Here is a 24,217-nt window from a genome sequence, read left to right on the forward strand (position 1 = left end):
TATATAACTGTCTTGCTCATGGAGTAGCAACAATTGTACTTAAAGCTGGAATGCAGAACAATACTTGTTACAACTTTTTGACAAGAAAATAATTGTGGCTGTTAGGAGAGTTGAAATGATAGCATGAATTTTCAGATTTCTAAACATAAACCCTAATGTTTGGCTATGTAGTTGTACTTTATCAGCGTAAAAGATGAAGTCTTTTTGAATGATTTTATGGTATATGACAAAATACAAATTGTGCATATACATTAAAACCCCAAGTGATGACATTACTTATTGGATGTGCTTACCATTCTGTGAGAGAAATTGGAGAGATTTAGATAAGATGCATAAAAACTGAGTGGCTTATTAGCCACCTTCCTGTTTGCATCTTCTGTGTGGCAGCAACCTGAGACACACATTTGTAGTTAATGTTCTTTTCTTCAAAATAATCCCCTTTTCTTGTGAGTGTTTATTGTTTTGAATAAAGATTACTTTGAAACAGAACATACATAAAATACGCAGTTTTTGATGCTTTCAATAAAAAGGAAGTATTGAACTGTAGATAGTTTAGAAAGGCAGCTAAGTGGCCAAGTTCAGAAGACTTGCATTTTGAGTCAGTCATGACAGTAATATGAAGCAAATATGTGTTTTAATTTCCAACAGCAACCACTGTTGGAATTAAAACAAACCCTCATTTGCCAAAGACGTGGTTGTAACTATTACCAACCATCTAAGGAGCCATCTAGTTTATTTCCTTTTTTTATTTGTTCATTATTTTTTCTTGCATTATGGAGTTAGCTGCCCAAGGGAAGTGCTCCTTGGGGAACATTAATTCCTCTATGTGCATGCACGAGTGAATGGAGTACTTTATTAAAACACACATCCTGCTCCCTCTCCCTGCACAGCAGCCTTCCAGACAGTGTCTAGGAAGGAGAATTCTTTTGCCAGTAGATATGTCCATCTCCTCTGTTGATCTGTCAGCTTCAAGTGGCCACTCCTACCTTTTATCTTCTCCTTTTGCATCTCTTAAGTATTTTTGAGTCCAGAAAATGTAGTAATGAGAAGCACAATGAGATATCAAGAAGTCAGTAGTGAAACGGAGCATTGAAAAGTGGGAAAAAGCAAAACTGATAATAGTATTCTTTGAATGAACAGCAGGACAGAATTGATGATACTGCCTATTAACACTTGGCATGACTTTGTTACTTAATCCTCTCTGAGCCATCCTTTTCAGCATATAGCCTGTTATCTACTAAAGATGCACAGCAGTAGCTGTGCAACATAAATTAAAAGAAATAATAGTGCTGATTATCCATTTGCTAGAGAGGGCAGGAGTTGGTAGTTAAAAAACTTCATTTTTAGGTATATGGCAACTTAAAGACTAACCACATTTAGTACTGTGTTCATCAGCCTCATAATCTTGTGCTTGTTGCTCCTTAATTTCCCTATAGCTTGTAAACTGCATGGTCAGAAGAATGGCAGTTTACACTGAATGGGGGGGAAATGAAGAAGAAATGAAGTATATGTAGTTTTGTGTGTTCAAAAGCATCTGAAAAAGGTGCAGAACATACATTTATAAGGTAAATTGATAATCTCCTAACAATGACTGTTAAAGTCTCTTCATGCGAACTTCAAATTCTATGCTGTGAAAAGATGGTACAGTAGGTGTTGTTGCAGCCACTGAGGGTACCAGAGCATCATGAAGCAGCAGGAGCTGGAGTTAGCTTTAACATCCTTAGGACAGCTAAGTATTGGGATACAAAAATGCCTAACCAGTGTTAAATCTGCAGCATTTTGGTAGTTTCAGTAGTTCTGTTGTGTTTAGGTGGTCCACATGCAGGCAGCAGAGAGCCTAAGGCATGGTAATCCAGGATACGCTGGATTTTGGGTGTGATGAGCACCTCCAGAAGATTGTTTTGTGTGTCCAAGTGAAGATGGTTGAGGGGTGCCCCAATAATGCCCTGTTCCCAACAGGAGCTGCTTTAAGATTCAGTCAGCCTGCTGCTGAGCAAGGGAAAGATGTGAAGGTGCTGTTCATCCTATGGGATCAGTAGTGATGGGACCCAAAAGCACCCTGTGAGAAGATAGGAGCAGTCATGGATACCTGGGCAAGTGTAGTGGGCTTCTGCCTTGGATATATCCTTTCACCTTCAAACAGTTGACCAACAGCTGAGTTCTTCAGCCACAAATTGCTCTCTTTTAAAGTTCCAAGTAGATAAGAGCTGAAGAAAATTGCTCATGTGAAAAAACTCCCAGGTCTATCACAAAAAAAGGGCATTTTTGTGTAGGTAGGAAACTAGTTGTACAAGGTGTTTCCTACCTTTCCTGTAATTTGGAATTCTCTTCCAAAAGAAGAACAAAAGCTAGTTTACAATTCTTTTTGTACTGCAAAATGAAAATTGTTATAGTAGTAATATTATCATAATTGTATTTGTCTACTAGGAAACATCAAACTGACTAGATTTATGGGTTGTCAGTATAGGAGGAATTTGTGTTTATGAAGTTTTATTGTGAGAATCAAAAGCTTTTTAGTTTGCAAGAACTAATAGCAGTCTTCTCATTTTAGAAAACAAATGCTTTGTGCTGTTTCATTTCTGCCTCAATTTTGTTATACCTTCACTGTATTTTTTGTTTAATTCTGCCTTAAGAGAGATAGAGAAGTATTTCTTGGGTTTCTAGGAAAACCAATTTTGTTACTACAGTAGGAGGTCATAAGAGAAAAATGTTGTGTTTAGATAGTACTATCATTTTGATAGTATCAGGTGTTCCTCCCTTCTGTGATAAATTAAAAGCTGACTACCTCAAGAGTTCTGATAGTATTTCCAGCAGTGCAAGAGACCATTTTAAGCAAAAGAGCAATGAGAGAATCCATTAATCCCAGGGATATTTGAAGTCTCGATACTCTTTTATATTAAATTTGAGATAAAGCCTTCAGTGCTATCATGGTTTTGGAAACTGTTCTAAAACTGTAGTTGGACAGATAAATAATGGTTCAAATTGAAGATGCTCAACTGCTGTGTTTATTGTTGAATTAATTTAACTGAAGGAATCATTGTTTGTTGAATTAGAACCTAAACATAGCTCTAGATTCAAAATACAACTTCAAGACTAAGCATTCCCTTTTCTGTGAATTTTTGAATGGTGTGTGTTTTGGGTTTTTTGTTTCATTTTTGTTTGGTTGGTTTTTTTGCAACCTTGTAACTGGGTAGATCCCTCTAGAGAAATAGGTCTGTTCAGCTGCAGGATTTTTTGTTTTACATCAAGACTCTTGCTTTTATTCATTAAAAAAAAGAGCAGCTGTTCTGTCCCTTGTTTTTCGTGCAAGATTGAGGTTTTTTTGGGAAGTCTGTTTAATTAATAGTTACATCATATATTTAAAAAATATTTGAGTATCACCTTTCATTTTTAGGCATATTTATTACATTTGAATTACTATTCTGGATATTTTTAATGAGTCTTTACTGGAAAGTTACTTTCCTATTTCATTGGTTTTATATCTTACATGTAATGTCTTGAATGTATAATTTTCTGTGACAGTTGAAAATGTCTTTTCAATTTTCAAGTTGTTTAAGGATTGTACCACTTTAGAAGCCATATGCCCTACATTAATTGTTCATGAGAAGAGAAGGCAGACGTGGTTAGAAGTTCTTGTGGGTGATTGTATACTTGTTTGCAATGTTGTGATAAAGTGTAGCAAGTCAAGTTTTCCACATGGATATATGGCCAGGTAGAGACAAGTTCATGAGTTAGACTCATTTGTGTGGCATTGAAAACAGGGAAAAAACCACTCAAAGACACAGTAAGTCATAAGAAGTAGCACTGTGAGTAAATCATAGAATCATGTAATGGTTTGGTTTTGAAAGGACCTTAAAGGTCATCTACTTTCCCACACCCCTGCCATGGGGTACAGGTGTTAGACTGACTCACACATGTAAAAATCTACTCTTCAGACAACTGCACACAAGTTGATTCATTAAACCACTTTTGCAGGCAGTGGAGACAATAAAGCCCTTATGGGAATTATCACCCTAAAGTAGATGCCAAAAATAGGCTGGGTTAAACACATGGTTTCAGTTCAGAGCATGGAGCTCTTAATATCCTACCTCCCATAAAAGTTCTGTTTTGTTGTTACCAAAAGCTGGATGAGAATAATTCCACTTTCATTATCCCACAATTACTACCTGAAGGCTTCACTGTGTTCAAATTGTTTGGTATTTCCTATTTTCTTTCCTATGAACCTTTTCAGAAGTCTTTTCCAGCCTAAACGATTCTGTGATTCTATGATTCTGGGATGAACCAGCATTGGCTGGTTTGCAGGGTGCAATTGTCAGCTTTTATCTTCAAGTTTGTTGTTTGTATTAGAAGATGCATTTACTCAACAGTATATAATTAAAATTATATTTTATATTAGGAGATTGCTTATAGTCTGTTAGTACTGGTTTTATGTATCCTACCATTAATTTCTTACCTCCTGTTTAAGGCTGGTGTGTTGGAGGAGCACTTACGAATGCACCTTCAGTGCTGTTTGACTTTGTGTAGTTTCTGGGATTTGAACCTATCTGTTGTCACCATACTCTGGGATTATTACAGCAAGAATCTGGTAAGTAGCTGAATATATAAAAATGTAGAATTGCACGTAGTCAGTCCTTGATTTTTGCCAATTAATTCTGATTTTCCTGTAGCTGAGCTTGATTGCTATACTTGTGTAAAACTACCTAATCAATGACAGTATCCTTAAATTTGCTATGTTTGTGTAATGAAATCATGTGTAAATTTGTTATGGTCCATTACATTATGAAATTATAGAATATGATAATATATTTTAAGTCCTATTTTTCATCAGGACTACACAGTTTAAGGTCTTGTAAAAATACTTTGCACACAATTACAATGCATTTTTATTGTTTTAGCCATGGTAGGAATATATCCTTTTGTTCCTGTGAAGGAGTGCATCTTACTGCCTTTGTAATATTGGCATTTATTGTTATTTATAATATTTTCTGTTTTCATCTGTTCTTTTAGAACAGCTGCTTTACTGTTCCTTGGCTTGGTCTGAAGGATCTGGCAAATATTAGTAAGACTTCTTTGTCAATGCTTGAGTTGGTGAAACGCTGCTGCTGTGAACAGCAGGTCCCTTCTCTGTACAACTCTAGCAACAGTTACTTCATTTTCCTCAGCATCTTGGCACAGATTATGAGAGAAGAAAACAATGGTGTGCATCCTTGGAAACAAATTAAAGGACGGTATGGATGCTATTTAGTTTGTCTCATTTTGTAACAAGTGTGGGGGGTTAGGGGCCCTTCCAGCCACATGTGAAGTGGGGGGCACTCTGCTCATGACAAAATAAAGGGGGTGAGGGATCCAGGGTGACTCATAATTTGAGGAAGCAGTTGTTCCCTGAAGTTTCTGTTGCCAGCTGAGGCTGTAACTGGGTCCAAGAATCACCTTGGCATCCATAGAGTGGGATGATTTACCTCGTCCCACTGGCCAGGAATTTGGTAGACTGGCAACCAGTGCAGTGGTACAACCCAGTTGCCAGACAGATAATGTAATTAAAGCACAGAAATTGTGTTTGAGCTCCATGTAAGCCATGTGTTGTTCAAGAACATGCAGACTGACACTTGCTACACCTGCATTTTCAGTTAAATATTTTCTTTTCAGTGGTTTTCAAAATTTCTCATAATATTTTTGTGAGGATTTTAATATTTCACTTAATCTTGGAACATACTAATTAAGTACAGTCAGTCATGATATAAAAAACCATAAAATATATAAGCTCTAAATGAAATCCTTGATGTTTTAGATGTGTACTAATCTGTAAGATTTTTCTTATAGCAATGAGATAGCAATTGTAATGATTAATACAGACTTGTTAAATATTTTTTTCATTAGATAGAGAAAACAAAAATAGTTCTGGTTTAGGCTTTTAAAAGATTTTGTTAAGTATTAATATAATTAATTAAAATTTTATTAAGCATTAGTAAGATCTTCATGTACACAAGTAATGAACATTAAAAAATAACCACGTGTATACACACCTTACAAAGTTGTGGTGTTCTTCTTCCAGAAAAGAAGAGTTATCTTGGCTGTCAGAAAAAACCAATATGCCTAGTGTCTATGTACACTTCAGAAGTTTAGTCACTAAAGTTTGGCTTTATGAATCACTGCAACTATGTAGAAACAAATATGTTGCTGGATTCTGTGTCAATGTCTTGCTTTTTTTTAAAATTTTAATTAGCCTGCTCAGTTCTTACTGAAATAAAATTGTACTTACATTTTTGTGCTCTTATAGCTTGTTACTTTGCCTAATTTAAGAGGGGGAGTAATAACATACAACGCACAGTGCATCAGTCTGCTGAACCAGTTTTCTTCATTTCTACCTTGAAAAAATCAATTACACAAGTAGCAAAATTTAACAGCCTACAGCTATGATTTTGGGATGAACTCTGTTTTCAGTAGCTAACCAAGCATTAATTGATGCATGAAAAACATAAATGCCTGTCAGTAGTAATTTACTACTAAACAACATTAATTGGATTTGCTGTAATTTTTGGTGGCTAAATTTCATAACCTCAACACCACTTCCAACTATTTTCTAGGTGACAGAATAGGAAAACAGCATTTATGGATGTTTAACTACTGTAGGTGGAACTTATTTTAAATTAAAGGTGAAGGATATACCTAAAGTTTTAAACACAAAAAGTTATGCCATTATCATCTTACTCCTCTGTTGTAGGAATGGTGATTTTTAAATAAAAGTCCACATCCAAGCAAAGGTCCCAGGAAAGATCTCTTTGTGTAAGCTTTTTCCTTTTTGGCAACCACTTTAAAGTTTCAAAGTTGCAATGCTTGTCACCATCAGCTGTTTATGACTTGAGCATTGTCCTGTCAGCAATGCAGATAAAGTTTCATAACATCTTCCTACCTGGAGAGAGGTTTCTCTTCCAAATGCCTCAGTTTCTCTGTTTTCTTTCAAGCCTGTCCATACCATAGGTGAGCAGCAAAAGTTGATATAGACTTTGGCAAAGCACTGTGGAGAAAAGGGATTTTCCAACAGAAGTCTTCTTTTTACTGCAGTGATAGTTTGGTAGGTGAGACTTTGATCACTGCAGCTGCAGCACTATAACGTAATAGCAGAAACCAGTAGCTGATTTCCAGGTGGAAATGAAGTTTCCAGGAAAGAAGTTGGTGTACAGGGATGGTTTGCTGCTGCAAAGAGATGCCACTTGACAGCTCCCTTTCCTAGGAGCCCTCATGGGCTAAACTTGATTGATTTGAAGGTATAAAGGGAGGACATCCATCGCAGAGAGAGTAGTAGTAGTAACATTGTAGAGTAGTAACATTGTGCTCAGCTTGGTACTAGAGGTTGGATAAGGGGCAAGGGCTTGGCTGCACCTCCAATTGGAAACAATGTGTTCTTTAAAACAAAAGCAAAAACTGAGAGCATGTTTGTTCCAGTAATCGTAAGAGTAATAAGAAATAAAGAGTATTTAAAATTTAAGGGTTACTGGAAGAGGGTAACCATAAACTAAAAGCATGAAAGTGCAATTTTAGTCACTCGAGAAGATAGAAAATTGCATACTTTAAGAAACTTTCTCTTTCCTGTTTTTTGTTTTTTGTTTTTTTTTTGTTTTTTTTTTTTTTTTTTTTTTTTTGTTTTTCTAATGTAGAATTTATTCCAAGTTCCATCGGAAAAGAATGCAGGAGCTGACAGAGGTGGGGCTGCAGAACTTCTTTAGCCTGTTCCTCGTGCTGGCAATTATTGTGGAGACAGAAGATATCGTGAGTCGGGTGCTGGATCTTTTGGATTTCCTGACTCCATCCTCCATCACCACAGCTAGGAGAGCTCTCATCTGGAGAGGTCATTTTGCTTTTCTTTTAATTTATGTTGAGAAGAATATGGACATCAGTGCCCTGGCCGAGAAAGTCTCAAATGCTTTCCGTGAGAAGGCAAAGGAGTTTTTAGTGACCAAAAATGACCACACACAGAGACAAAATCTCTGGACTCTGCTATCAACCTACATTGATGGGGTCCAGGAAGTGTTTGAGACCAGCTGCTACTTGAGCCTTTCTGAGGAGAAGTTGCTAAATGATGGCTTTACTATGCTGCTGCCTGCATGTCGAGGAGCTGAGCTGAGCATGGTGCTGAATTTTCTTCAGGTTGTTCTAGCCAGACTGCGGTAAGTTATTTGGTTAAGTTGTGGATTTAGACTAACATTTTGTTTTTAGGGTTATACTGTAGTTCCTATTAATTTTTTTACCAAAATTGTATAAATGGAAAGAGAAATCTCTGAAGGGATATGAATGATATGTTAAATTTCAAAATTCACCAATACTTCAGTGCATACAGAATCTTTGAAATGTTTCCTTATTATTTCAGGAGATTAGGTTTGACATCCAGATGTTTTGTTATGAATTAGTGTCTCTTTAGAAAGTCACCCAGTTGCTTCTATTTCAGAAAATATCATCTTTTCTTTGGTAAAGGAAAATTGGAAATTATTGTCTCTGCTAATTACATTAATTGGAGTGTGTTGTTTTTTTGTTTTTGTTTCTTCATTGAATGTGTTCTGTTTTTCAGACTTTTCATTCTATTTTTTTTCTCTTTTACCAAGGTTGCATTCAAATTCTACAGTTATGGAGATTTGAATACATGTCTGGGGTTCGATAGGAAAGAAGGAAATCATATTTTACCACTTTCAAGCAATTTTGCTTTGATGTACTAGTTCATTCTTCAACATCCACAGTGCCCTTCAATAAGCATATTTTTTCTCTACTGATGCCTTTGAGAAGCAGTCCTCCAGTTTGAAGCCCAAACTGTTTTTTTTTTTTATAGGATATTAAGAGGTAGCTATTGATCTGCCATTACTTCAAATGTGCAAGACTGAAATATGTGTAAAGAGCTGTGAAAGAGTACATAATAGGAATTCTGAGGCCCATATGCAAGATCTCTCTTTAAGTAGGTTCTTTGTTATTGTCTAGTAGTTTGACTGCAGCTGTCAATAGCTTATAGATCCAAAGACAACTGTTTTTCAGGCAGTCTTTTGAAAAAAGATGAAGCACAAAACTAAGTTTAGTTGATTTATTATTTATTATTTCAGTTCAACTGAATGTATTTCCTGGAATAAATTGGAGACTTCAAAAATACTTTGACATTTTCTCTATTAGCTAATAGACAGCATTTGTTGTGTTGTTTTTAAAGATGAAATAGAGAGAAATTTCAGAGTGGTGAAAAAATTGCCTATTTTTATAACTTGGCATTATTTTTAAGCTTTCCAGGACTGGGGCTTATGTGGCCCTCTTGTAACACAGAGAAGAGGGCATGGAAGTTCAATCTAGACTTCTCAGGTCATCACAGACAAGGTACAGGACAGTATTAGTACCTTCTTTTGCAAAAAGTAGTTCTGCTGAAATATTTGAATTACCAACATGCTCAAATAGTAATTGGTATGAGAGAGATTTTTAGAACCTTGCTTTTAACAGTTATTTCAGTTTCTTTATTTATACATTTTGTTACTGTTACCACCCTGTTTATCCTATCTTCAGAGGAATTAAATTCCTTAACACTTATGAAACACTTTGATCTTCAGGTTGTTTGGAACAGGAAAATGTTAGTGATTTTCCTGCTTTGACAGACTCACTGAAGTCAATCAGTCAATCCCCTGTTTTCATGCAAATAAAACAGCACTAAAAACATTTTTTTGGTTCAGAAGATATGGATGGCTTTGTGCTAACCAGATGCTAAAATGTTACTGAATTGACCAGACTGATTAGGCCTGGTCTATTTTCAAACTCAGAAAAAGATGAGATGCTTGTTTTTAAAATCCAGGCTTGTATAAGATAGTATATAATACATACTTTCATAATATGTATATACTTATACTTTCATAAATGTAATTTTTCTGTACACTGTACTCTCAATAATTTTATAACTGTATGACAGGGAATTTACAGGTAGGAAGGAAGTGAGATCACTGATTAAAGAGACAAGCAGCTCCCTCTAGGCTGTTAGGAAATAATAACTTCATATGTTACTTTCTGTTAACCTCAGATGATGGCTCACAGGAGCATTCTTTATTGCTGATTAAGTAGCATTATGAAAATACTGACTTGGTTGTGTTAACTAAGTGCCTCAATATTTAAAGCTTTAAATGTCAAATAGTTTTAGCAGTCCCCTTTAACATATCTTGTTGGATTGCTGGAATCTCATTCCAAGTTTCCCAATTGTTTTTATTTGAGGATACTGTAAAAATTCCAGTCTTTCATTGTCAGAGTGAGGTGTAGCCAAAAGCTCTTCTTTAATTATAGCTATTCACGCTGCTGTGGTTAAGGGTCTGTCAGCATTTCCATTATAAACCTTTATTTTCAAGGGTTTGTAACATAGCAGTGAAAACTTGCTCTGGGCTAAAACTCGGCATACAAGGATTTGAAAGTGCACTTGTTTTCTTTCTTTGTTTTTTTCTTAAAAGACATCTGAAAAGAGACCCCCACCTTGACTATTTTTACACCACAGTGTTTTAAAATAACCCTTTCCGGCTTTTTCTTGTGTTTTTCTTGTCTTCTAGAAAAGTACAGGTAGCTTTTGATTGTTTTGTTTACCTATGTTTAGACTATTTTAAATAAGGTTTCTTAAACCAATTTTTTTTAATTGATTGTTATCACATTGATTATTTTGTGATCCATATATTTAAATAGAACTATGTCTTGGCAGGAGAATTCATTTTATCAGTTTTTGATTCATGGTGAGTGAGTAATTGGAGTCAAATGCTACTTGCTGGCACTTGCAAATATTTGATCTTCATAGTAAGATTCACTGTGAAGTGTAAGATTTGTGTTTTAATACAGTCTCCTTTTAAAAAGCATATAAAATAAACAGTAAATAGTTAAGAAACTCCCCTAAACAAAACATGAAGTGTTTCCTTCCTATGTTTACTTATTCTGCTTCTAGCTCAGACGTTAATTTTTTGCCTTTTTCCCCCCTGTTTTTAGACAATGGTTTAAAATCCTTATTGTTTTGTTTTGGTTTTATTTTCTTTTTTTTTTACTGAAAGGTAAATGCAGGATGTTTGCCCATGTGTGCTTTCATTTGTTCCAGATCTCTAGAACTATCTGTCATCTCAGTGCCTCATGGCACAAAAAGAAGCCCTAGGTTAATAAAAATACAGGCATTAAATAGATTTGACAGAACTTGCTGTAAAAATGGATACAAGGCTCAGAGAAATTGGCTGTAGGTGCTGGCACTGCAATATGTTATACTTAAAAGAAGTGTTTGAAACATGCTAAAATGTCTTGTATTGTAATGGGGTATTGCTTTGACATGAGCTTTCTCTTATTATTGTCATCCTGGCATTTGGGTTTTTTTGGGTGTTAGCACAGAGTTACCGACTATAAAATGTGAGTAGATATCCTGCTGTGCTGCAAACATCTTTGCCTAGTTTCAGGGAGATTCCTGTAGGAGAATTGAGATTCCTGTAGGAGAAATGAGAAGTATCACTAACCTAATACCATAATAAGTGGTAATTTTACTTTGAAAACCATTTTTGTGCATTTGTGCCCATTGATACTTTCTTGCTAATTTTTGAAAATTTCAATGTATAAATTTTATAAGCTCTTACAGCAATATTGCCCAGGTAAACTGTCTCTAGTAGAAAGTTACATTAATAATTGGGCCATGGGTAACAGGAGAACTGAATGTTTCTATCTGAGTGTGTTTAGCCTTGAGGTTGTGAGAGAAGCCACAATAGGAATGGATTATCCAGTATATCTTTGCTATGGAAATGTACAGTCATTTGTAATTTTTTTTTGAGTTATACTTGCCATCAAAACAGCCTGTGGGAAGCTTTTTTGAGACCAACAGAAGCATCTCTCCCCCTCTCTGTTACTGTGTAAGTCAGTAGATAAGCTCAGGAGGAGAATAGAAAGGTCCACCCTCCTTCTTTTCTTCCCCCTCAGGGGTTATAGTGTTAGTCTTTGTAAAATCTTTTTTCTGATGTTAAGCTTCTGAAAACTGTATTCAGAGGAGTTTGGAAGATCATGAGTCTTCACTTACCCATCCCATCCTGTGAGGATATTTAGAGCTGCCAGCTGTGATGTCCTGATAAGCAGAGAAGGCAACTCTGTGACTAAGGCACTGAACTGAGAGTCAGAAGATGTTAGTTTAGCTCTAAGATCTCCCACTCTTAATGAATGACCACTAAAAGTTGCTGTGAACTTTGTTCACCTGTGTGAAAAAAAGTACATAAATCCTTCCTTTTTCACTTTGCAGCAAATATCCTATGCCTGAGGAGCAAGGATGCCTTGCTATCTTGAACCATCTGTTAAAAGTATTTCTACTGGTTATTTTTGAAGTTCAGGTATTCCATTAACAAAACTGGTGTTTAAATGAGTGTGATGAAAATCTAGTCTCTAAATGCTCTCATGCATGAGAAGCAAGCACAGATTTAGAAAATAGCAGCATTTTGAGAGATTTCCTATGTCTAAATCCTTAAAAATAATCTGTTACCACCTTCTGAGCAAATACTGTGTGTTCTTAGCTGCAGTTGTTGCCTTAAGGTGTGGCTCTGGTAATTAACACTGAATTTTCTTTTCTTCTTACTTTAAGGGATTTGAGGGTTTTTTCAGGTTTTTATTGGAGACAAAAATAATGTTTTACAAATTTGTCCCTTGTATTCTGACCTTCAAAGCTGACTAGCTAAAACTAATGTGTGTTTTGATTGTTTCTCTTCTGCTCTGAGAGTATTACTGTGTAAAGAAATGAAATGGGACAGCAGCATGCACTGGAAATGTGTCCCTAAATACTTTGCATATAGAAAGTTCCTGTATATGTCTGTCACTGGTTCAGGTTTGCAAGAATTTTCACCTCCCCTTCTCAGTGCCCATTTTCTTGAATCAGTAGGTGGACACGTGGAAGTTGAACAGTTGATTAACATTAATTTCACATTGATGTTTAGGATGTAATAGAGAGCATCTGCCTTAGAAGGAGGGCAGCAAGGCTGGAAGGCATGTCCTGTGAGGAGTGCCTGAGGTTTTGGGGCTTGTCTGGTTTGGAGAAAAGAAGGCTGGGGCATGACCCCCTTGCCCTCTACAGATTCCTGAGAAGGGGAAGTGGAGTGGGACGTGCTGAGCTCTTCTTCCTGGGCTCCACTGACAGGACATGTGGCAGTGATTCAAAGCTGCACCAGGGGAGGGTTTAGACTGGACATTAGGAGGCATTTCTTTATTGAGAGAATGGTCAGGCACTGGAACAAACCGAAATAAGTGGTTGTTACTCCAAGCCTGTCGGTGTTTAGGAGGCAATTGGACAATACCCTTAATAATTTACTTTAGCTCTTGATCAGCTCTGAATTACTTAGGCAGCTGGACTAGACAGTCATTTTACATCCCTTGTATTATATTAGAATATTGTATTGTAATTGAATATTCCGTTCTACTGTTCTATTCTAGAATCACTTTGGAACGAACTGAAACATTAAAAGCTATCAAAAAACCTTCTATTTGTTGATACCCCAAAAATGTCAGTCTTGGTGCACACCCAAAGCTAAAGAAATTCAAGTCTAGTACTCAGACATGAATCATAAAGATACACAGTTCAATCCCCTGTGCTACAGATGGAAACACTTTTTTATTCCATTGTATCCATTTTATCTTCCAAAAATTAATCCACATAAGCTTTCTGTAGCCTACCTGACAACAGTACAAGACTTCTGTTGTGAAAGAGTAAATCCATGAAAAAAAGAGTAAAACCATATCCAGGTGTACTGAGAGCCTGCTGCTTGGGACCCTGCAGTTGTTTAGAGAAATACGTGCTCCCTGAAGGACATAAAGCACAGATTTGTTTTCTGATGGAAGTGTCTCACTTCTGAAACTATTTTCCCTAAATTAACTTTCATCTCGGTTTTCCTTTTATTCTTCACATGAGGTGTGAAAATGGCTTTTCATATGGAGTGGTTGTTTTTTTTTTTTTGTTGTGGATGTTAAACAAAAGAAATATTTTTGCCAATAAAATCATTATATGCAAGTAGCCTTCTAATCTCTTAATTTTGATTGTTTCTTCGTTACCTTACAAGATCTATATTTCTTCTCTCTTTAGGATATCTCATGTCAGATTTAAGGCTTATTTAAAATGAACAGAAAGCTGAAGCAATTTTCTTTATTCCATTTCAGTCTCCTAAGGCCTATTTCCCCCTGGTGAGCTCATAGCAACAGGGGGGTTTAAGGGAATTCAGCTTTCTGCAAATTAATGTCTCACATCATGAAAATTCAGGACCTTTTTTTTTTTCTATGTCTTGAAAAAGTAATACAGTGAGTGCGAGTATTATTTCTTGCCAGCGGGTGGAAGATGAATGATTTTGTCACAGTTTTACTGCTTGATGAGCAGTGTCCTGAGGGTCAGGCTTAAGTCTGTGTCACTATGCTGCTCATTACTCTTGAGCTAAATAAGGGCTGATTGGATCTAAATTGCCTAGCACATGGGCCGCAGATGAGCTCAGTGAGTAGGGGATGACCTGCTATTCAGGCTGGGAGTAACCCCGGTGTGCAAATGCTGCATTAGAACACCGTGGGAGAATGAGAGGCTACCGACCGCTGCCAGCAAAAGAAATCGAAATGTAAAAACTCTTTGATGCTGCAATGTTAGAATTTGAAATGTAGGAAGTGACAGGTTGATGGTACTTATCAGCTTTGGCTGGATTAGAGAACAGTGTCATCTTGCTTATATAATGACAGAAGAATGAAGCTCGCTCCCAAGTACTTTGCTGTGCGGAGCCGCTGCTGGCAGAGCCGATGCTGCCTCCTACTGCCAGCCTGCGCGGGAGGATCAGCCTGCCTGCCCAGCTGTGCCCAGCTGTGCCCGGGCTTCCTGGGCTCTCAGCCTCTTCTGATTCTCTAATCAGAGACCTGACTGATTAAAGAGCAAGTGTACATTTTGGGACAACGGCAAACCCCTGTCTTGGATGTGTCAAGAATGTTTAGATGAGTCAATTATGTGCACTGAACCAGACACATCTGGCTCTGCTTCACCCAGAATATTTCCCTTTGTGCTCTTCTCTCCATTGCTAGCCCCTGAGATGGGAGTTGATATCTCTGGAGAGGAGAATTAATTTGTGCCTATGTTTTAAAGAAAGTTGACCTTTAAAGTGAAGGAAAAAATCTGAACCAGCTCCAAGGAGAATCCTTATGCTAACCAAACAGATAAACGTACTTGTCTTAATGGAGGAAAATGAAAAGCAAGGAAAGCACCTGCTGGGTGCTGGACAAGACAACATAGATTGAAGCACTTGGTGCAGTTCTGAAAGATTCAGTTCAGTGATTCAGTAGAACAAGCTTTTGGGTTTTGTTCTCCCCCACCATCACTCATACTTTGGCAACTGGGTAATAGCTACAGTGATGAGAAATAGCCACTTGCTTAGTTTTTTTCCAAATTTGTTTCAGATTCACTTACTGACAGCTGTAGCCTACCAGCATCAACTCTTGCTACCAACTTCTAGGACTGTCTAATCAGCAAAAACAATTTGGTGTGTTTTCTTGAAAGCAATGACCAAGTGAAGAGAATGGATTGATCTCAATACATTGTGTTTTCTGTTTACTCTTTGGTGTTTTTCTGGGTATATACTGTTTGATACTTCGTCCCCTAGGATGCTTTTGCTTATGATTTAATTTCTTCTTGGACATAAACAATTTCTAGTGTACTCATTCCTGAGTATTCTAAGCAAAAAAAAAGGCAGAAAAAAGAAAACAGCAGCCTTAAAATTACAAACAATTTTTCTGTAAAATGGTGTGACTATGGGAATGAGAAAATTTTCACAAAAATTATCAGTAGTGTAAGACTTCAGTGTTACTTTTGTAATCTTAGTATTATTATAATAAGTATTTAATGGCATTTGTTCAGATCACTGAAAATGTAGACCTGTTTAGCACAAGTAGTTGTACTAGACTCAAAAAATTAGGATTTGTGTTTGTATGTAGTCAGAAATTAGAGAGTATTTCTGTGTTCAAATGGAAAGTAAAGCCAGAATTAAAAATTACTTTGACATTTTGAAATAAATTACCATCAACAAGAGGAAATAGGGAAGGTCAAGTACTGAAATTAGGAAGAACACACAGAAATAGAACATGGAATTCTTGACTTGCAGCCATATTGTCAAAATGGGGAGGTGAGAGAAACAGGGTTTCTCCACATCTGGGGTTGTTTGAAGTGAGGTAGCTGCCATTGCTCTTAACCCCATTTTTGCCTTTGCTTGTAGACTTTGCTGCCTGCCTGCTCAGCACAGATTCCTGCAAGGTCCAGTATTGTCCCTGCACTAGCACAGTTGCCACCTAGTGCAGGGGGAAAAGCTGGAATTGTTTGTGAATTGGAATTGTTTGTGAAGTGGATTGATTCCTTCCTATCTTGCAAGGAGTGTGAAGTGTACCTGGTACTTCTGCTTTCACCTCTGTTTACAGGATGTTTATTTTTGTGAGTTTCTAAGACCATAGTATCTGCAAGAAAATCTCCAATTTGACTGATAGCTATTGGCCAACTAACTTTTTACAGTGACATTTTTATGCACACAGCCTGTGTGATATTACAAACCAGGGCCTAATATGACTCTGCTTTAGGAAAAAACAAAAAAGAAAAGAAAATATTATTGTGAACTGTATTAATAAATCTCCTGCAGGTGAGAAGAGCTGCTTATTCTGTCTTTAGCTGCTTTGTTCTGTATGCAGTTCTGGATATGTCATTTTTACAAAATATTTATGAATAAATTGAAAATTGGAGAGAGTCACAGAAATGAATGACTAGAGTAGGCAGTTTGTGTAAGTTTGGAAGTGATTTCAGCTAGGAAGAGTTGAGGGGAGACATGCTTGAACTCAGCCAGTATGGAAAAGAATGTTACAGGTTTTCTGCTGTTCTTCATGCTACTGAAGACAGAATTGGTTAATTTTGGACAGAAGTTCAAAGTGGTTATTTAGAGTAGGTTGCAAATGTAGCACTCTTGCAGGCTTCAAGAGAGACTTGTGGAACCAAACTTACTTATTTTCTTTTTTTAGATCTTTTTAAAATTTCCCTGTTCTGTTGGAGGAGAAAAATTGAACCTGCTTAGTGCTACTGTAGCCTACTTGTTCTTGGAATTTCTGGGGTGAGAGTGTAAAGATGGCTTCTACTTTATGCATTGGACAGTGGCCCTGCTGAAAAGTGTGATGGGTTTTTGGTGGTTTTGTCTTGAAATCTGTCTAGAAAATCACTTTGCAAATGCTTTTTTAGGCATTGATACAGATGTGCGCTGCCATGTTCTATTTGGCTTGGAGCAAGTGCAAGTGTCACTAATTGCCTGTGGCTAAATGCTCCAGCTTTCTTTACAGTGGCACTAAAGCAGGGACAGTGAAAATGTGTTTAATGGGAAATGAGCCCAAAATAGTAGGCCACCATATATATCCTACCTAAAAACAAAACTGGAAAGAGGAAGGCATGCTCTGCAACATGTTCGTTGTGCATCATCTCAGGATCTTGTGGGGCCTCTTCTAACATGTCTGTTTTTGGGAGAAGCAAGTAGAGAAAGGTAAAAGCAGTTTGTGGTTTACATAGTTGCCTGATAAGCTGAAGGTGCTGTCTAGTCCCTCTTTCACAAGCAGAAGGCCCTGTTTATCTGTAATTGGGGTTAATTAAAGCCTGAGGGCAATACTGAGGCCCTGCCAATGACTCTAAGGTACTCCAGGCTGCAGCCCCTCACTGTAGGGAAGGGGAGGTAACCATGGGCTTGTCACAGGCTCTAATAGTGCACATGTGCTAATGCTTCTGAAAACACAGGCATGAACTTATTTTTGTTCAGATATTCTGTTCATTCATTAATTTCTGGCTGTTATCAAAGAGTTGTATGAAGTGTCTGGTTTAACGTGCATGCTTGTAAATCTGTGTTAAGAGGCAGAAAGCTCCTGGCTCTCTCTGTGGTGGTGCAGGGGCTGCACAGGCAGCCACAGCAGCCATTATGCACACAGCAGGAGCATCCTGCTGCCAGGGATGTGTCAGCCTTCACTGAGGGCAGGAGAAGGGAAGAACAGGCAAGTACAGATGTGCTTGTCAGGACAATGAGGTTTCCTTCTACTGCTTTTTGCAGTCTTGTTTTCCTTACAAAAACTCAACCATAAGAATAGAACAATATTTTCATTGATATTCTTTTGTTTTTCTGGATGTGAATATATTGTTTAGCTATTGGGGATGTGCCTTTGGAAAAACCTCAATAAGTGTTCCACATGTCTGCCAATTAAAAATATTTTAGGGCTGCTAAAGATTTGCTCCCAGGGAATTCCTCTGATTCACACCATACCTATTTATATTGAAGGGATATTCTACAACAGCTTGAACTGGTGAGGAAAAACTGTGTGTATTTGTCCAGTGTGTTACATTTATGTGGACTTTTGTATTGGGTGCAAAGATGACATCAGAAAGATGTACTGCAATCATGTCTTAAATAATAATTAACTGTAACACAACCATGATCATCCAAATATCATAGGGAAGAGTGAATATATTCAGACAATCAAGGGATTTTCCAATATAATTATTAGGCACTGGGAGCTGTGACCCTGTTTAGGGTAAGAGGGAGCTGTGGTTAATTGATGCTAGGATAATCAGATTTTTGCTGTTTTATTGTCCTGAGACCCTAGGCTTTGCAAGAATGTGTGTGCATGCACTTAGGAAAAAAAAGAAACCCCAAGCATATGAAATTATAAGCCTAAAACTGAACCTTGAAGTTATGCTTACATTATCTTGCCTTGCTGTACTGAATTACTGCTATGATTATAAGTGTTGAGAAATCATTTATATTGTCTGTAAATCATCCCCATTTTACATCACAGTGAAAATTCAATACATCTTGATTCCGAGTAGTTTGTAAAGGTATCTATTTTCCCAAGACGTGAAAAATTACTATCTTTTTCCAAGTCAAACTCAAAAATTGAAGGTGTTCTTTTCTTGCAGCCAAGAAATTTTTATTGTTTTCTCTCCTGAAAGAAAACCTTTGATATGTGTACAGTCTGAATGTTACGACAGAAAATACAGTGGATGCAGTCCCCCTTGAGCTTCATTGTCTTCTCCAAATTTAGAATGTGAGATAAGAAAATGGCATCAAGTTGCACCAGGGAAAGTTTTGATTGGGCATTAGGAAAAAGTTCTTCATGGAAAGGGTTGTCAAGCGCTGGAACAGGCTGCCCAGGAGGTATTTAGAGAAAGGAGATGTGGCACTTGGGGAAATGGTTTACTGGTGGACCTGGCAATGCTGGGTTAATGTTTGGACTTGATGATCTTAAAGGTCTTTCTGACCTGAAAGGTTCTATGATTCATGAGGATGAAAACAGAATTTCATTTCATTAAAGTTCATTATGAAAGTGCTTCCACTGCACTGCTGTGATACTGAACCTCTGGAATTTCTAACAGCTCAACCTGCCAAGATTTGAAGATTAGGTGCAGCATTGCTACTGTCTCTTACTAAAAGTTTGTCTCTCGCTCTTTTTTCTTCCCCGTTCTCTTTTTCCTGCTCTTTCTTGAAGCAGAGTAAATTCTGAAAACTCTTCAGCAATCCTATCTCCATGTAAATTAATACTGTAAATTGTGCTACTAGTGAGGGTGGAGGGGAGTAGTAAGAGTGGGTGGGGGGAGAGAAGAATTAAAATCATTCCAATAAATGGTTTAATTTATGCCTCAGCAGTTAAGCATGCTCCTGGTTAACAGAAATACCCTTCAGCTACACAGGATTTGGGAGGGTTGGAGGGCACTCATTTGCACATAAATAGCCATTAACTGATAAATTCCCAGAGGTCTCCTGTTGCATGCTAGTGGTTCTGACCTACTTAGCTAGCTTAAATTTGTTTTACAGAATTATTATAATTCCATCCTTGGTACTTAAACTTTGTGATTAATGCATGCCTCACAATACAATTAAAGTATAATTACACAGTTTTACAGTTTGCTATCATGGTGTTATTATTATTACAAAGAGCTGGATTTTGCAAATATTAGAAGAATTAGAGTTCTGATACCCATCACTTTGCTGTTATTAAGTGATTATGTTAAATGGGACCCCTTTATGTCTGAAGAATGAAGTGGAGAGAGGGGAATCATTAACTAGCACATCAGATGGTTTCTAAGTGATTGAGGAAGAGATGTGTGGTGAGTTTTTTATACATCTGTACATGATAGATGCAAATACCTTTTGTTCATTTTTGCCAGCTGCCCATGACATGCTTTAGCACATCGGTGCTGTAGTGCTTGAAAAAGTTTAATACTAAACATCTCTGTAATCTGTTAAAAATCATTTGTGTGTGTTAAACTTTGATTTTATTCCACTTCATTGAATCTTTTTATTACAAGAACTTTTTTTCATATTCTTTTAAAAACATGAGCAGCCAGATACAGATGTTCAATAGATCTATGCAGTGTAGGGTAGGGTGTGTCTGCAAAGATGATACAGATGTTTCTCTTGTGCTCTGTAAACCCAAACCAGTTCTCTGTGAGGATCTTCCTGACTTTTCAGTTTGTGCATGAATGTGCTGCATATTTATACTGGCTGCAAATAGCAATAAGTCACAAACACTGCTATTTTTACCTTAAGGGTTACCTGGCTGTCCTTATTTTTCAGACCAAACTTTTTTTCTCTGACTACTACTCATTACTCAAGGAGTGATTCAAGAATCAGTAATGTTACTTGAATATGACCTTAAAAAATGGGTGCTGTGGTGCATAATTATTATTACATCCATTTTCTTTTTTTTTCAATGCGACTGTTTCAGAAAACTTAAGTCTTTACATTAATGATTACTATAATTAGCAATTAAAAGGACTGAAAAATATTTTAAATAATATTTTCCTTATTCCATTGTAAGTAAAAAAACCTAATTTTACTTTGTTTATCTATGAATATGTGATATATTGCAGAGTTCACTGGTGGGAAATGGATCAGCTGATGCATTTTCTGAATTACACATTCTGTTCTTCTAAAGCTCTAAGGTTATACTATAATATTTTTTATCTATAATTGCAACTGGAGTGAAAACTCCAAATGTGATACAGAAATCAAATGTGTCACCTTCTAGTCTTATTTGATCCAGTGCCTTGGTTTTCATTTTTGCTTAGTTTAAAAAGACTTGTTGCTTATGTGGTTTTCCAGTTTTCCTAAGTTGTGCTATTCATTTCTTCAGCAATGAAAATATTTCTTCTTTTTAATTCCAGAGAACACATAGAGTAAAAGATAAATAGAAATCTTTTTCTTGGAATTACTGTCTTTCGCATCTGTATTTTTTTGTCTGTATTTATGCTGCTACAGTGATATAATCTCTACTTTTGCTGTTATCATTTGAGCTCAGAAAACATTGGTCATTATTACTGATGCATGGAAGCATTCAAACAGGTAGCCAGTAATTATGCTTGGAAGAGTGTACTATATTTCAAGGCTCCCTACTTGAATATTCGTGAATTGGTTTTATTTCTAGTCTTTAAAAAAAATACTGCATTGAAGCGATTTAAATCATTTTCATGTGGCACTGCAAAAATGCAAAGGCACATTACCAGAAAGAAATGGTCAGCAATAAGAGCTGTTTTGCAAAGTTGACTTGCAACAGCTACAACACTATGTGGAGAAAACAGTTATCCTGTAATAATAAGACTAATGAATTCAGAAATCCATTGATTGAACTGGCTCTGGGTAGATTATGTGCAGGCTTGCTTCAAGGAGAGGAATTTATGAAATGTTTGCTGCATCCAGCAAGCACTGCTGCTATAATACAGCTGCCTCCTCAGTGGTTTGCTTTGATCCTGTGGAATGAAAGGACAGGAGGATCAGCTCAGGTCTAAATGAGATTACAGCTGGTTCGGCAGCTTATCTGGTCTAATGCCAACTAGTGTGGCTTTGCACGTCCTAAGGGGTTTACAACAGAAACTGTTTATTGAGTATCATCGGTTTACTCAACACAAGCAGGCTAATCCTTCCCAGCCTCAGCATGTTGTAGGATTGTGTATGAGCCAAACCAAAAGCTGGTGCAGCCAGGGCCTCCAGAGCCCTTTGTCTCGCTTCATATTGATTTTTTTACCTGTGTTAAAGACAGTAAAAAATAAAACCAATAACCAGCCCTATTGTGAGCAAAAGGTTAATCTGAGCTAAAAATCTTACAAAAGCATCTTTTAACCCTAGAAGGGATGGTAGCCTTTCTCTGACTTTTCACTCAAGGGATTTTCTGGTTTAGGGCTTTGAAGAGCAAAATAAGGAAAACAGCTGCAGCATTTAACTCTGTGTCTTGAAGTTGTCTCTGAATTCTTTCAGCAGCTGCATAGAAAACTTTTGAAGTTATTTGTGACATTATTAACAATGTGCTGTCTACCTGTGTTAGGTGATGCTGCATGGCAAGGCATGACATGCTGAACATAGGCAGAGTAGTAGGAGCTGAAAGGTGTTCCAGGGCTCATGCTGTTTTCCGCTATAGTGGCTTTTATGTAAAAAAAACATCAGAAAACACCTTCATCAGCTACTTTCTCAGTGAAAAAACAAACACTGCAAACTAGGCAAATGCATCTTAAGAAATTAAGAAACAAACAGTTACATAAAATCAGAATGTTTTAAAAACTTATGTGCTGCGAGTTTTCAAACAGCATCCCTGTCTGTTTTGATACTAAATACAATACAATATTGCAAAACCAGCACAATTTCATACAATCCTATTTTATTGTGCTTATTTTCCATCTGAGGTGAGTCTTTTGGAAGGCATTACAGCATGTGTTGTTATAATCAAATGTTTTTTATAGTATAGAAAAATATTAGATTAAGCTTCAGGAAGCCTTGCACAGTACTAGCAATACATTTACACTGAAAAGAAACATGGTAAGTTATCAAATCTACATTGTTGGAATTATTGCTAAATACTTTTTTTTTTGTATTGTGCATATTATTGGGACTAATTAAATTGCTTTTGCCACAATGTGGAAAAGAGAATTTGTTGGCACACCTCTCTGTCATCAACTATATGTGACAGACTTAAACTGGAAGGCTGTTGATTGCCATGTAAAAGAAAAGATGACAATAACTTGAGGAATTATGAATGGCTCTTTTCTGTTTACTTCACCTGATTGGAATGAATGCCTATTTAATCTATATGTAAGCAAAGACGTTACCATGGACACCATAGAAGCATTAGGGGTGTCCTGTGGAGAAATTGCTAATAATGTGAAATATAAATGTGAACTTTAATAATACTTAAGCCTAATGGATAAGGTGTGGACAAGTTTCAAATGTAGTAATTGTTCATTTACTTGTATTCTATCAAATCTGGTCTTAAAGCTATAGGTTGCTCTCATGAAGTGTTACACTTTAGCATGTTTGAAGATAGAAAGTATTGTCGGTGATTGCTTAAAGTCTGTTCAATCATCTGAACAGTGCAAATCACAGCATTTTGTCAGACTGTGAGAAGTTTTGCCTGGATAATGCTTCCCACACACACAGGTCGCAAGATAAATTATGTGCACAGTTTTACAGCCTAGCTGGTGCTGGAAGTTAAAGGGATGCCCAGTGGTAGAACTTGTAAAACATTTTCCTGTTAACACTACCAGGCAGAATTGATGTTGTTGATGGTACCTTTGATCTAATAAATGATCAGTTTTAACAGTGATTTTTACTGTGTTTCAGAGGGGATGATGAGCTAAGTTTAGCAAGCCTGCCATTCTTCCTGGATGACTGATTAGCTCTGTATTATGCAGTGTTGGGAACAAGGTTACTATGGGATGTTTTGTACCCATAGTAATCACCTCCACTAAAAAGATGTATTACACAAACAGCATCCTTTCCTGCAATAGATACTCCATAAGGAACAAAATTGATTTTGCAAGAAGGAAATGAAATACTTTGTTTTGGAATTTGGAAACAAGTTAGTTCATTATCTCGAGTACAAGTTTCCCTGCCTTCCAAAATTTGTTTTCTCTCTTGAGAGGAAGACTTTCCTAAACCACTTACAGTGTATGACTCCGAGCAACTTGTTAGAGAGTATCCATATGCATGTGGGTCTTGGTTTTTTGCAAAGATAGCTAGAGAAGCTGGAGCAAGAGAGTTTCATTTTAGAAAAGAAAAACTTCATTTGAACTACAGTTCCTCTCTCTGTTACAGTCTTGTTTTAAATTAAGAGTATTTTTGAAGTATTTTTCAAGCTTCCTGCCTTAAAAATGAGCTGTGTGATCATACTGTCAGTGTTACAGGTGTAATGGTAAGATAGGTCTGTTACT

The 24,217-nt window shown here is 36.8% G+C and overlaps 1 protein-coding gene across 1 annotated transcript in view; it reads left to right on the forward strand.

The window, feature by feature from the left end:
* The window catches only part of MMS22L (MMS22 like, DNA repair protein), an 88,509-nt gene that overhangs the window by 23,910 nt on the left and 40,382 nt on the right, over positions 1 to 24,217 (forward strand). The window contains exons 12-14 of the mRNA XM_058020560.1: positions 4,466 to 4,585; positions 5,008 to 5,228; positions 7,656 to 8,165. Coding sequence (XP_057876543.1) covers positions 4,466 to 4,585; positions 5,008 to 5,228; positions 7,656 to 8,165 — 851 coding nt within the window. The remainder of the gene's footprint in view (positions 1 to 4,465; positions 4,586 to 5,007; positions 5,229 to 7,655; positions 8,166 to 24,217) is intronic.

Source organism: Melospiza georgiana, chromosome 3, assembly GCF_028018845.1.
Source record: "Melospiza georgiana isolate bMelGeo1 chromosome 3, bMelGeo1.pri, whole genome shotgun sequence".
Taxonomy (NCBI): domain Eukaryota; kingdom Metazoa; phylum Chordata; class Aves; order Passeriformes; family Passerellidae; genus Melospiza; species Melospiza georgiana.